At 38.7% G+C, this 14,918-nt stretch overlaps 1 protein-coding gene across 2 annotated transcripts; it reads left to right on the forward strand.

The window, feature by feature from the left end:
* The first annotated feature begins 11,480 nt into the window (after nt 1-11,480).
* Nucleotides 11,481-14,609, forward strand: LOC18442087 (cryptic loci regulator). Of its 2 annotated transcripts, none has more exons than XM_006852310.4 (2): nt 11,481-12,508; nt 14,172-14,609. In XM_006852310.4, exons 1-2 carry the CDS (start codon nt 12,170-12,172, stop codon nt 14,352-14,354), a joined length of 522 nt encoding a protein of 173 aa, XP_006852372.1. In that variant the 5' UTR covers nt 11,481-12,169; the 3' UTR covers nt 14,355-14,609. The 2 variants fall into 2 exon arrangements, with proteins under 2 accessions (XP_006852372.1, XP_088724792.1); XM_088868666.1 differs by having other exon boundaries at nt 14,176-14,609.
* The last annotated feature ends 309 nt before the right edge of the window (nt 14,610-14,918 follow it).

A 14,918-nucleotide genomic window follows, 5' to 3' on the forward strand; every position in this document is an offset into this window, starting at 1 on the left:
TAACTCAAGATCCCGATGTCGGATCATTGCAAATTTAAGTCTATTGCGACCGTGCTTCGAAAAGCTACAGTTTGATATAAATTTTGTGTACGATCGGAGGTCGGACAATACCAAATTTTGAGGTCAAAGATGGTATACTATTTCGGTCGTCGGAATCCCATTTTTCGACGACTTTCCCAAATTGGAACGTGCTCAAACGGAGACCAAAATGGACGAAATTTATTACAAAATGATCGTGATAGTATCCTATTCAATTTGTGATCAAATTGAAGGCTTGGGACGTCATAAATCATGCTAAATTAGTGGTCGAAGAATCATGAAGTTTATGGACTAGGCTGAATTTTAGGTTATTCATTAAACATATGCTTCAAGACAATCAAAGGGTATCAAAACGTGCGCAATAGTTCAAGCATCGATGCTACGACTTTTGAGCACATGAATTACTATCGTAAGCATTCGAAAAAGTTCTCGAGGTCTAGCAATGGTAAGAGGGCCCTCATGGAAGGATGGTTTTGCCATTTGTTGAAAAGTGCTTAGGGGTATTATGGTCAATTGGTCAAAAAACGAGATTAGTATTTTAATTCATAAATGTGCATTTTTGAAATTTTTGGTAGTTTTTTTTAGTATTTCACCTGTGTTTTGTGGTTGCTCTGTATAAGGAATTAAGTAATTTCTAAGCCTAAGTTTTGAAGCATAATAAAAAAATTAGATTTTTGCCTCTTCAAACCTTTGCTTATGCATAGCTTCTAACTTCAAGAGAGAGGAGAGAAAAAGCTTTACCACTTTGGGTAATTGCCCTTGGACTTCTTACTTAACTCTCAACTTCCAAACCGACCACTTCCAACTCCCAACTTCCAGACCTCCCACTTCCAATTCCCAACTTCTAATTCTCTTACTTTCAGTTTTCAACTCCCAACTCCCTAAAACCTCAAACTCCCTACTACCTAGAACCTCAAACGTCCTACTCCCTAGCCTTCCCAACTTCCTACTCCCTACACCATATACCTCACCTTAGATCAGCATACACCTTATCTCATACACTATCCTAACCCACTTAGGTCCATTCATGTTAGACCTAGACCCCAACCTTAACCCCAAGGGTCAATACATCTTTCTAAGGAGCGTTCAAAAGGGATCCTTAAAGGCACGCATAAACCCAAGTCGACTTAGGTCCACTCTCTCGCTTCTTTCTCTATCTTCTTTCTCTCTCTTCTCTATCTTCTTTCTCTCTCTTCTCTCTCTCTTTGGGTTATTTTAAGGAGGCTCTTTGGGTTAGTGACTTTTCGATGGGCTAAGCCCACGACTTCACTTTCCAAATCCTCCGAATATCAAGGCTTCGAGACTAGTACCTTCTTTTGTCCTCGATAATACCTCTTAGAAGAGGTTACACCGGAAGGCTGCCAAATTCTTAGGCCTTTTCCTTCTCTCTCTTCTTTTTTCTCTTTCTTCTCTCTTATTTCCCTTTCTTCTCTCTCTCTCTCTCTCTCTCCACTCGGACCTAGGGCGAGTACGAGTTTCCCCCTCTCGTTCTCTCTTTGCTCTTTCTTTCCCTCTATCTTTTTGCTCACTCTTTCTCTCTCTCTCTCTCTCCTCAAGTTGCAGATTCGCAACTAGGGCGGGGCCGTCTTCTTTCCCTCTCTTTCTATCTCTTTATCTCTCTCTCTCTCTCTATCCCCCCCAAAGCTATGGACCTGCACCATAGGGCGGGTCCGTTTACCCCTTCTCTCGCCCTCTCCTACCCTCTCGCACCCTCTTCTCACTACCAAACCACGGACCTGCACCATTGGGGGGTCTTTCCCTCTTTATCTATCTCTCTCTCTCTCTATCTCTCTCTCTCTCTCTCGCTCTCTCTCTCACCCCCATAGTCACAGACCCACGCCATAGGTGGGTCTGTCCACTTCCTTCATCTCTCTCTCTCTCTCTCTTTCTCATCATCTCTCCACTCTCCCCCAGATACACGGACTCGCGCCATAGGCAGGTCCACCCTCTCTCATCATCTCTCTAATCACCCCCTCACCCTCTCTCACTCCTTTAGATGGATGGACCCACACCATAGGTGGGTCCCCTCTACTCACATCTCTCTCTACCTATGCTGCCAAGGTGCATAGACCCGCGCAATAGGTAGGTCCACCCTCTTTTCATCTCTATAACCCTTCTTCCTCACTCTAAAACTCTACTCCCTTTAACTCACACCCTAACCTCTCATTCACTTACTCTCATTTCATTGCTTCTTCACATATCTCTTCTCTTACCATTGAGCACTCGAGTTGGGTTCCTTCTGGAATAGTGCCCTAGGGTTCTAACTCTTGGATCGCTACTCTAACCAAATCCTTCGTGTACCAAGGTTTCGAGTCTGGTGTTTTCCTTGTCTTCGGTAATACCTCCTGGGAGAGGTTACACCGAGAATCTGCCCAATTTTGGGTCATCCTTTCACTCCTTTCATCTCATCTCTAAACTAAACTCTCATTAATTCACTCTCATTCTCCTCTTTCTTATCTATGTTTTCTTCTTCTCTATTACTCTAACCCTTACTTCTCTCATATTCTATCTATCTTTCTAAGCTCGAACAGCTCTCGAGAGGCTCTTCGAAAGTGATTTTACGATAGTCTAGAACTGCAGACCTTACTCACTAGCTTCAGAAGTGATTTCTCGACAGTCTAGAACTACAGATCTCACTCTCTAGAATCTTCCAGAGTGCGCTTGACTTTGGTCTCAAAGTCTAGGGACATTTTCGATGTTCCCGGTTACCTCCTTAAAGAGGGGACGTCGGAAAGATGTCTGAGTTTTGAGAGACCTTCTCTTTCTTATATTCTCACTCCTTTCTCATAGCATCTCTTATTTCTCTATTCATCTTTTTTTTAGTTACTCATATGGGAGCCTTTACAGAAGTGAGCTTGCGAGAGTTTAGATCTACATATCGCACTATTCTTTTGCGGAAGTGAGCTCTTGATAGACTAGAACTACGAAACGCACGCTCCTGAATCCTTCGGGATACTTGTGGCCACCAAGCCTAGTATCTTCTCTTGTCTCCTGTAATACCTCTTAAGAGAGGTTACGCCGGAAGGCTGCCAAATTTTTGAGTCATTCTTCTTTCTCTTATTCTTCTTCTCTATCCATTCCTTTCTCTTTTGTACTTCTTCTTCTCTATCCATTCTCAATCCCTTTAATTCTTAGACTAGACCCTCAATCTACCATATGACTACCAATAGGAGGAGATCCTAAAAGGTATACCCAGAAGGCCATTTTTAGTGTGTGGATCCGAATGAAGTGAGGGAGCCAAATTCAAACTCCGCTGCGAAGACAATCGCAGGGCTTTCGAAATGATCTAAGAGGGCGAATTGCACGGATGCATCCCTCGAACCCAAAACGGCGAGTTAGGTGTTTGAGCCCTTCTTTGCCGATTAAAACATTTGTCTTTGTTGGTTTCTATCCGCACATTATGCACATGCACACACATGTGCATGGGCCAGGTGGTTGTTTGAGAGAGGATTCTTCCGACCGGGTCACCCATATTGGGCCGACCTGATACGACGAGAAATCAAGCCCGACCACCATTAGGAGGGGTATATTTTTTAGGGAAAATAAAATTAAGAGCAAGAAATGGAAAAAGCAAAATAATTAAGAAATAGGAATTCTTATGAAAAGAGGCTTTCTTAGTTTTTGTGGGAACCAAAAATAAAATATAAAATAAAATAAAATAGAAGATAAACAGAGAAGTTAAGGTGCTTTATTTCTCTCTGGTTTCCTGATGTGCAAAAAATTTATAGGAGCTTTCTTTTCCATAACTCTCAAATTGATAGGTGCTTTATGCATAGTTGAAGCTAGCATTCTCAATAGGACGCGCTTAGCATGCGGCCAAGCCTGCATATGTACAAAAGTGGGCTTGGCAATAAATATGTTTTTAAAATATAATTTGATCCTAATTTTTAGAGGATATATAGCTTTTAACATGGAGATCATAAATATGAAAAATAAATAAAATTTACAAATTAGAAATAATAATTATATTAAAAAATATTTAGATCGTTAGTTACAATTGTTTTTAAATGGACCACATATTTGCATCCATATTTAAGATTGATGCTTTATACCTATGGACCACATATTGTATAAATGGGGTCTAGCCCGCATGAAACAATTGTTCTTATAAGGTTGGAAAAACGTATTTCTTAATCCTTTTCCATAACTTTAAGAAATATCGGTGTTTCATACATGGTTGAAGTTGGTGTTCTCCAATAAGGTGGAAAGAAGTGTTTCTTTTGAGAAAGAGAGAAGATAATGATCCCAAAAAGGTAATATTATATTTTCCTATTTTACTGTTATCAAATCCTCAGGCTAGGGTTAATTAAATCTAGAAGCACTATTGTATTTTATTTTATTTCATAGTGAATTTCATTTGTGGTGTCATGTGGTTTTTCCCTTTATTAGAGAGTTTTCCAAATAGATTTAGTATTTTGGTTGGTTTCTAACTTCTTACAAATGTACATATTTTTATTTATTTGAGATTTTATATTTCTACTTAATCTACATGTAGATGGGAAGTCAAAGAAATAGGCTAGTCACCTTGCTCGCTCCTATTTTATTCTTTATAATTTTTTTATTTTTTGTTTTTCAAAATAGAAATTATTATTTTATTTTTTGGGGATTGATTTTCACCTAGAAGAATTAGTTTAGAATCCAGATAGCCGGTTGGCCAATGCAAACTGAATTAGAGAAGGCCAATTTTTTAGCCAGCTGATCTGATTTTTTAAAAACTTGTTTGAACACACTTTTTAGGCCCCTAGCATTGAAAATCGTCAAGCGCTGACTGGTTAGGTGCCTCGATCTCACCCTCCAGATCTGAAACGATCAAGCGACACGCGTCTCAAGTTTCAGGGGAGACCCGGGACTTTGGAGATCGCTCTCTCGGGAGCCTTGTTCAAGAATGACGGCAGTTATTACCAACCGATGAGAGAGAAATTTAAGGTGGGTTCGGGACTTACTCGGGTTGGCTCGCATAGGCGATCACAAAGAAAGCCCCCCAGTAAAAATTGGTTCGGAATCTCCTCCCTCAGCTTATATTCTCTTGTTTTATGCAATCACATACATATGGCAAATATTATAAGATAGGTGGGTCAACGGACCTCACCTTTTCCTCTTTGGTGAACGTACACAAGCATGCGCACTCAAAAGAAGAAGAGAAGAAGGATGGGGGAGAGAAGAATTTGATTAGGTGGAGAGATCAACACAGTAACTAAGCTGGTGAATAATTGACCTGACGTGGTAGTAAAACGGGCTTAGTAACTCAGACCGGCTCACATGATTACTACTAGACGTTGATACCGATACTGACTAGCTAGGCACGATGATTAGTCTATCGTGGCAATGAAGCGGGCATAATAATCCTGACACAACAACATTACAGCTAGATGACAAGACTATCATAAGAGGCTAATCTCAACCCTTCTTAATCAAACGAGAGGATAACAGAAAGAATAAAAGTCATAAAGAGATGGTAAGAAGTAACAGAATAAGAAAGAGGAGAAGAGAACGTGAGGAAGATAAAGAAAGAAGGAGAAAAGTGTGAGAGACATAGTTGGCGCTAAGCATCGTCGGCTGTGTTGAAAGAGGAAGAGAATGAAAGACACTGTCGTCGCTAGGCATCGTCGGTTGGGTTGGAAAGAGAAGAGAGAGGCGGATACAGTGGACATTAGGCTTCGTCGACTGTGTTTAAGAAGTGAAGAAAGAGAAGACACAGTCGACGCTAGGCATCGCCGACTGGTTGGAAGGAGAAGAGAGATAAAGGACACAGTCGGCGCTAGACTTCGTCAACTGTATTTAAGAAAAGAGGAGAGAGATGATGCAGTTGGCGCTAGGCATCAGCGACGGGTTGGAAGGAGAAGAAAGAGATGATACAGTCGGCACTAGGCTTCACCGACTGTATTAGATAGAGAAGAGAGAGAAGATGCAGTTGGTATTAGGCTTTGCCGATTGTATCAGACAAATAAGAGAGAGAAGATGCAGTCAGCGTTAAGCTTCGTCGACTGTGTTAGAAAGAGAAGAGAGAGAGAGAAGATGCAGTCGGTGCTAGGCTTTGCCGACTGTGTTAGACAGAGAAGAGAGAGAGAAGATGCAGTCGGCGCTAGGCTTCACCGACTGTGTCAGACAGAGAAGAGAGAGAAGATACAGTCGGCGCTAGGCTCCACCAATTGTGTTAGACAGAGAAGGGAGAGAAGATGCAGTCGACACTAGGCTTCACCGACTATGTCAGACAAAAAAGGGAGAGAAGATACAGTCAGCGCTAGGCTTCGCCGATTGTGTTAGACCAATAAAAGAGAGAAGATGCACTCGGCGTTAGTCTTCACCAACTGTGTCAGACAGAGAAGAGAAAGAAGATGCAGTCGGTGCTAGGCTTTGCCGACTGGGTTAGATGAAGAACAGATGGAGATAAAGATGAGAATAAGAGAGATGAGGATGAGAAAAAGAGGGAGAAAGAGAGATAAAGATGAGAAAAGAAGAGAGAGAAAGAGAGATAGAGATGATAAAAGAAGATAGAGAAAAAGAGAGATGAGAAGAAGGAGAGGAGAGAGAAAGAGGGGAGGAGAGAGAAAGTTACCTTCCCGAAGGGTACCAATCCTTTTCTTCTCTCTCCTCTCTCTCTCTCTCTCTCCAAGACGTATCCACGAACTCAAGCAAAAATTGAAATCTTTATTCAATATTAAAGAATGAACTTAAGGGGATTTGTTCGTTTGGCTTTACCTGCTTATATAGAATTGGGCTAAAACATGGGTTTAAGGCCAAAACCTACCTAGATTTGAAGATAATTACAATTTAATTGATTTAAAATAAATTCTAAAAATGGGTGCAAAAGGACTATTTTGCCCCTACCTAATAATGTGTAGAATTTCAAAACAGTCCCTGTTGCTGCCCGAGAACTTGCATAATCTTCCATGACTGATCCGGGGTTGTTCTGATGCCCGTTTGATCGAAATATTATTGTTTTCTTGTAAGGCTCGACATAACGATAGTTTTGATATCAATTTCAAGTTATGAATCATGTTTTTGAGCCATGATCATGAGACTTGAATTTTGGATGAATCTCGAAAACTTGGATCATTGTGTGCTCGTTCCTTGATGTTTTTCTTCAGTTTCTTCGTTGAATCACACTGAGCATGCCGTCATGATCACGTTGCAACGAATGCAGCTCGATTTCGTATCTAGATGAAGATTTTGTCGTCTTGAGTTTTTGGCCAGAATCTTGAAATCCGGCGGTCGAAATTTATAACAGTTTCAATGCCTTTGTGTGTGAAATCCAATCGTTCATCGTATACGAAGTTCGAACTAGAGATAACCACAGACCTCACGCACATAATGCAATTGATTTCATGTCGATTGGGCATGCGAATGTCGTGTTCGGCCACCGGAGTGGGGCGTGCTGCTGCTGAATTTTCTGCAACCTTCTTCACGGATCAACAATTTATCTATAGTTTTTCTCCCTGTTCGGGCATCGTCCAATTTGGAACGAGTGAGATATAGGCCCCGAAAATCACTGCCCATGATTGTGAAAACAACTACCTTTAATAGTATTTTAGTGCAGGGTGGCCAAACGGGAATAGTGCGCAGCCTACCTCTTTTTGGTATTTTGCCCATAACTTTGTCTTGGAGTGCCCAATTATGCCGAAACTTGACCTATAGGGGTTTTCGACTGTGCCGGATCTAATGGAGGTGGTCCCAGAGCTGTTTGGCACACCAAAAGTACATCTCTAGTTACGGGGTCTATTTCAGGGTGCTAGAGGTCAATTTTTTTGAAATTGTTTCTTTATGTTCACTGCCTTAGATATATCTGATTGCGATGAAACTTAGCAGGTGGTCTTTTAAAGTGTTGATGAAAATCTTGACCAATTTTGGAGAAATTATGAGATTATAAAAATTTCCACTTATTTTGTAGGCTTTATTGACTTGCTTCCTCTTTATTCTACATCACGAGCCAAGGTGTTAAAAAATGGGATCAAACCCAATTAAACCCGAGCTATTTTCATGTTTGAACACAGTTGTTTTGAAGTAATGGTTTAAAAAGCAGATCGGTGACCCGGATCGGGCACCTCAAAAATCGATTCGGATAGGGAATCGGTCGGATTAAAGCTTCAAAAAAATCCGAAAAAATTATTAAACTTCATTATAAATGTAGTTTTTTAGGAATCCAATAAGAAATGAGGGTATTACATTATTAAATTTCATTTTTTTCATCAATTTGTGAATATTGAGATGCTCTTTCCCTGTATAAACTTAAGTATTAAATTTGCATCACATAAAATAAAAATCATAAAATTATCATGGATAAAATATATAATTATACATGGACTATAATAAAGAGTAGACTAAATCAATGAAAGAATGGCCATTAAAATCTCGTTTTGGCGAAAAATCCTAATCCGCTAAAAAAACCTAAATTATTACAGCCTAACTAACTATAATAAAAAATTATGACAACCTAACTAATTATAATATTATATACTGAAATTATAATTATTAGTTTACATTTTATATTTATTTTATTAGACAAATAATAACAAATTAAAAATATTTTATAATATTATCTAATTTAAAATGTATTATTGACAACTGTAAGAAAAATAGTACATTACATGATTTATAATGTAAAAATTAATAAATAAAATAAAAGATTTGATTATCAATGTAAAAATTAATAAAATGCGTACAAATTTTGGAAATAACACTTTAATTTATTATATGCCCGAGGGGGCACAAAAATTAGCTCAAGAAGGGATAAACTACTATATGGCCCAATGGGGATTAGAATTTGAGAAGTCAAAGCAAATAACATTAGTGATAACCATCATGCCTCCTCAGGATATGTGTATAAAATTCCCTATTAATAACCTATAGTTACATTCTGTTTTCATTTAATGATGTTTGGGAATTATCCCACATCGAATGATGAGTATTTAAATATGCTATATAAGTAATTATGTAATTGAAAGATAAACATAAGTGTGAAAACACTAGGGCATCCTTGCACATGCGCGTGTGCATGTGCGTGTCTCACGTGTGGCACATGTGGGAGTGGTGTGTGTCGCATGTGTGATGCATACATGCGGCACGTGCCCACATGTGGGACATGGGAAGATGTTTTTGAGGCGCGTGTCCCACATGTGGGACGTATGGCATGTGTGAAGGTGTTTATGTGGGACGTATGGCACGTGTGAAGGTGTTTTTGAGGGGCATGTCCCACATGTGGGAGTGTGTACTAGGTGCTTTTGAGGCTAGAACCAGGCTGAACCGGACATAACAGGGCGGTTCCCAGTTTTGTGCTGGTACCAGGTTGAACCGGACAGAATGGGGTGGGAACCGGCGGTTCTGCTCTAGAACCGGGCGGTTCCCGATTTTGTGCCACATATGGCACGTGTGAAGGTGTTTTTGAGGCGTGTGTCCCACATGTGGGAGTGTGTACTAAGTGCTTTTGAGGCTAGAACCAGGCTGAACCGAGTGGGAACCGGCTGTTCTGCTCTAGAACCGGGTAGTTCCCAGTTCTGTGCTGGAACCAGGCTGAACCGAACAGAACCGGGTGGGAACCGACGGTTCTGCTTTAGAATCGGGCGGTTCCCGGATTTGTGCCGGTTCCACGTGTCGCACGTATGACACGTGTAGGAGTGCGTACCAGGTGCTTTTGAGGCTAGAAGCAGGCTGAACCGAACAGAACTGGGTAGGAACCAGCGGTTCTGCTCCAGAACCGAGCGGTTCCCTGTTTTGTGCTGGAACCAGGCTGAACCGGACAGAACCGGGTGGGAACCGACGGTTCTGCTCTAGAACCGGGCGGTTCCCTGTTTTGTGCTGGAACCGGCATGGGCTGTACCGATTTTTGAATCGAATCGGGCGAGTCCAGTTCGACTCGCCGATTTTTAAATCATTGTTTTGAAGTAATATTGGTTTCGTCTTACCTTACAAACCTCAATGCGCAACAACGCTAGAAAAATTGGGCGGGAGAAATCCACTCATTTTTTCACTTCAAAGAAATTTCGCGCTCACCCTACTTGTTTACATTAATCTTCTTAACAAAACGAACACATTTCAACCAAAAATAAATAAAAAATAAAAACATAAAAGAAAGACAAGAAAGGTGGAAAAACGCTAAAACGAGGCTTAGGCCTTGCAAAAAAAGAAATTTTTTTTTTTTTGCAAAACTCATAAAAAATTGTATCTCGAATAGTACAACACCTGCACCTGACCATCATAACAATACACAAAAAATTAGAATTTCAAATCCTAAAAATAATGTATTTTAGAATATATTATTTGGATTGTTTATCTTAAAGTGTTTACGAATCCGAAAGATCTATACCATTTTTAGAGTTACATATTTTATAATCGGCGTAGCTATTGATTTTAGAGCCATCATAGAGATTTTTTTAGAGAAAATTGTTAAAAGCCCCCAAATATGGACTTTTTAGGCACTTTATCCTAACCTAACTTTTTCTAACATATTTTTCTCAAAACCAACTTTTCTAGCTAATACCCTCAATACAAAAAGTTCATTTTTTTTGGACGAAAATACTCTTCTTGTATATAACAAATCAATTTTGGATTCCAATAAAAGGAAACGCTGAACTGCACTTGTACAATGCTTGACTGCTCATTTCAGAACGTCGGACTGCCACTTTAAAATGCTAGAGTGCCCTTCAAAATGCCGTATCGCCACTTCAAAATGCTGGACTGCCTCTTCAAAATGTTGAACCGCTATTTTAAGACGCCGGGTTGCTATTTCAAATTGTTGGACCGCCTCTTCTAAATGCCGGACTGGCCTTTTCCAACAAAAACTATTGTCAAGGAAAGGGTATTTTTGTCAAAAAAAGTGAACTTTTTGTATTGGGGGTATTAGTTAGAAAAGTTGGTTTTGGAAAAAATTATGTAAGAGAAAGTTAGGTCGCGTATATTTGAGGTTTTTTTTAGCAATTTTCCTGATTATCTGTGGATAAAATATTTTTTGGAAAATAAGTTTACTATTTTTAATAAGACATACTTTGTAGAAACTCGAAACTAAAAAAAAAAAAAAAACACCATTTGACCAAGGGTGCAGTTTGCATACGGATGCATCCGTAGTTGTAGAGAGTGCACCTTCAAAATTTATCATGGTATATAATTTTGATGTAAAATGTTCTTAGGATTATCTCAAAATCTATTTTTATATATAATTATAAAATTTTAAATTTAAAAATGGTTAAATCAAGTAGATCTATAAACATATGAAAATCTTGAAAATGAACGGTATAGATAATATGTTGTAAAATACATTATTTTTTAGACTTAAAATCTTTTTATTTTTCATGATATATCTGGGATGTGGAGATGATAAATCAAAAGGTTTTTCAACATTAAAACTACCTTTTTCCTCTGGATTTTTGTGGTGCACCCGTAGTCCTACATTATAAAGTTGCAACCTTAACTAAACTTTTTCCTTTGATCAACGGCAAAATAATCTCAATTGAAGGCAGTTTTGGGGGTAGCGACTTCAAAATTTCCTTAAAGCTTCAACGTTCGCTCCTTCCCTAAACAATCGCAACCCTTCTCTCTGTCTCTCTTTCTCTTAAACTCAACGCACTCAAACTCAACAGTTTAACGGACACTTAACTTGCCAAAGAACTAAGGCCATGGCCTTAACTTTTGATTTGTAGAGAAGGAAGTTGAATTTCTTCTCTTGCATTCTGCAACCCTCTCTCTCTCTCTCTCTCTAGAATTAGGGTTTTGGAGAATTACACTCGAAAAGCGGGAAAGGTTGAAGTTTTTCACTTGCAGAGCATACGATTGAAATTCTTCTCTGTATTGTGCCACTCCTCTTAAAAGTTTCTCTGTGGAACTAGGGTTTTCGATATTTATATCTACAAGACTCATAGAGAGCCACCTTTTCAGTTGCAGAGAAGAGAAATTTCTTCTCTTCTTTCTGGCTCACTCTGTAACGTTCTCTCTGGCGTAAGGGTTAGGGTTTCCTTTTTCCTTCCAAATAACTTGAAGCAAATGAAGGACCTCCATAGCTTAGCAACCCCCAATTTCCAGCTCTGTGTACCCTCTGCTAAAACCCCACATTTTGAAACCCATATTTGAAACTCTCGCGTGAGACTAACTAATACTCATGCTTTTGCCCTAGCTCCGAAAGCCTAAACCTAGTCCACCTTCCATGGAAAAGCGTGCAGAAGATGAGTGGGAGGTTTGCAATGAAGATGGATTCATCTACAAGAGGAGGAAGAAGGAAACCTCAGCCGCTCGTGCTGGACCGGCGACTGATCCAACGGTGGAGATGAGGCATATGAAACTTCTGAAGAAAAGGGCTTTGCTAAAAATGAAGGAGGGGTACATTAGAGAGATAAAACAATGGGAAGATCTCTCTCTTCAATTGCAAAAGATGAGAGAAAAGAGCCAAGCTTTGGCTGAGAATTCCCCTGGTCAACCAGAAAGTCCTCTTCCACGTTTGCCTGAAAACAATTTCAGGCCATTGATTGACGATCTTCTGTTCCAGGTTAGCCTCTTGGATTTTTGTTTCTTGTTTCTGGGATTTTAGGGTTTTTGCTCTACTTTTGAGAAAAGACAAGGAAAACCTCTTTCAAGGAATTTCAATGGAGTGCATCTTTCTATTTACGAATATGAATTGGTGTTCTGTAATCTATTTTAGTAAATAAGAGAATTTTGAGCGGCAATATTATTTTCATCCATGAAGCAAAACTCAAATTCATAACCAGGAAAAGAATTTTGTGCTTTTCTCTCATCAACATCGAATTTAGGGTTTATTGAAAGAATCAGTATATGATTTTGGGAGAGAAATTGTAATTTTTACTTTCACTTCTTTTTGTTGTTACTTGAGACCCAATCATTCAAAATCATGAAATATGTCTCCCATTCATAGATGTATTGGAAATTATTAAAAAAAAAGAGAGTTAATGTAACGAAAAGCCATTGTTAACTCAATTTTTTTAAAGTCGCTTACAAAAGAAGGCCTGCTGCCTTTCCTTTTGTTGGTTATTTCATATGTGAATTTCTTGGCCTACTCCACGTTTATTCGATTTTGTTTCCCTTTGGGTAAATTAAATGAAAAATCTATTTTATTTTTGAATTTAAAATATAGTTCCGGATACTTTATGTTTTATTCTTAAGTCCCACTTTTACCAGTGAATATTATATTTAAATTTTATTATTCCATATATCTAATTACACTCAAATTTCGGACATCTATACTTCTCACCGTCATGCATATATTTAAAATATTTAAAAAATATAATTAAATTAAATAAAAATGACCAAGATACCCTTACAGATTTCAAAACTTTAGGTGGTATTTATGTTTAAAATATTTTTTTATTACAAATGAGAGATGGTGGGAAGTATCAAGTCATCAGGTTTGAGCTTAATCCAATGTACAGCAAATAAAATAAAAATAAATGCATTATGTACTCGCAAAAAGTGCAACTTAAATGTAGAATATAAAATATACAAGCCTAGTTTACATTTTTGATAGTAAAATAGGAAATTACCCAAAAAAAAGATAGTAAAATAGGAATTTTTATTTATTTATATTAATTCCCCTTCTTCTTTTTTTGTCATTCCATGTTTTTCTTTCATAGAAGTTTCTTACAAATTGAATGCTACTTCTGATTTCTTCTTTATACAATTTATTGTTTCATGAAATGAAGTTGACTGGTTCAATATGTCATTTCTATTCCACATCATATGGCCATTGTTTACATGAAGTTGAATGGTTTTCAACAAAGGAATTTTTGGTTACCTGCCTGCCTAGAGAGTGTCTATCCTTTGTATACTATACTGTCCTTTTCCATTACAAAAAATTGACATGGATGTATTTATCAACCACTCCACCACCCCCGCCCTGCCCCGCCCCGCCCCGCCCCGCCCCGCCCCGCCCAAAAAAAAAGAACTGTATTCATGTGTATCTTTTCTTGGATATCAGTATAGTTTCCAATTCCCCCCGAAACTCAACACAAACTCCACCTTAGATGAGAAGGAAATTTTATTTGATCATGGCCTCCATGCCCAATGTTCTCAAATTAGCTGGGTAATTTAGCAAGTTTCTAAGAAATCAGAGAAATTGTGTTTCTCACTTGAAATGGCTTGCTTTTGTTGTGTTATTTGTTGATGTTGATGAAGTCCTGTAATTTTTGGTGTTATAGGCAGAAGTTCAAGAGGCGATTCTACAGGATTTCTCGAATCTCTGTCAAATGGCGGACGCGCTCTGTGAAGCTGAGGAGAATCGTCAAAAACAGGCGTTGATTGACCTTCCAATATGGGAAAATCCATTATCCATCATGAACTCTTTAGCAGAGCTTGAAGGAGATGCTAACCAGAGAACCTGAAAGTCATCTCCCCTCTCTCTCTTTCTGTATCATGGCCTATTTAACAGAGCTTGAAAAGACCAGGTCATTAACCAGAAAGCCTGGAATCTCTCTCTCTCGCTCTTTCTCATATTGATTTATATTTTTCTTCAAGGCAGTGTTTTGCATCTGAATCTAAGAACTCATGCAAGCATTCTCTGTAGAAGATGAGATTGCATGGCGTGATGAGGAGTGAAAAATTACTGGGCAATGAATTTAGCTGCTCCCGTCTCTTGATATTGTTTCCATTTCTTTCAAATGGGAACTGCACAGCACACTTTTGTTCGAGTCTTAATTCTACATAGAGTTTTTGGGTTTTATTTATTTATATAAAGCAGTAAATAGAATCCACAAGAAATTCTAGTAAAAACCTTCCGTCCACAAGCTAATGGATTGGATTGACAGTCGCATAGTGCTATTTAACAACTCCAATAGTAGGCAAAAGGGCTGGGTCAAGGGCTGGGTCATTGTGGTAGTACCCCTACAACTTAATCACCATGTTGTTGTTTTCATTCCCACCAATAATATCATTTTATTATTTTTATT

This window comes from Amborella trichopoda, chromosome 6, assembly GCF_054954075.1.
Source record: "Amborella trichopoda isolate Santa Cruz 75 chromosome 6, AtrichopodaSantaCruz75HAP2 v2.0, whole genome shotgun sequence".
NCBI classification, from domain to species: Eukaryota; Viridiplantae; Streptophyta; class Magnoliopsida; order Amborellales; family Amborellaceae; genus Amborella; species Amborella trichopoda.

What these genes read in the sequence shown, in the direction of transcription:
- LOC18442087 (XM_006852310.4), top strand. Translation starts at nt 12,170, where the DNA reads ATGGAAAAGCGTGCAGAAGATGAGTGGGAGGTTTGCAATGAAGATGGA. An exon ending in TTGACGATCTTCTGTTCCAG is followed by an intron (nt 12,509 to 14,171) that starts GTTAGCCTCTTG and finishes TTGGTGTTATAG; the next exon opens with GCAGAAGTTCAAGAGGCGAT.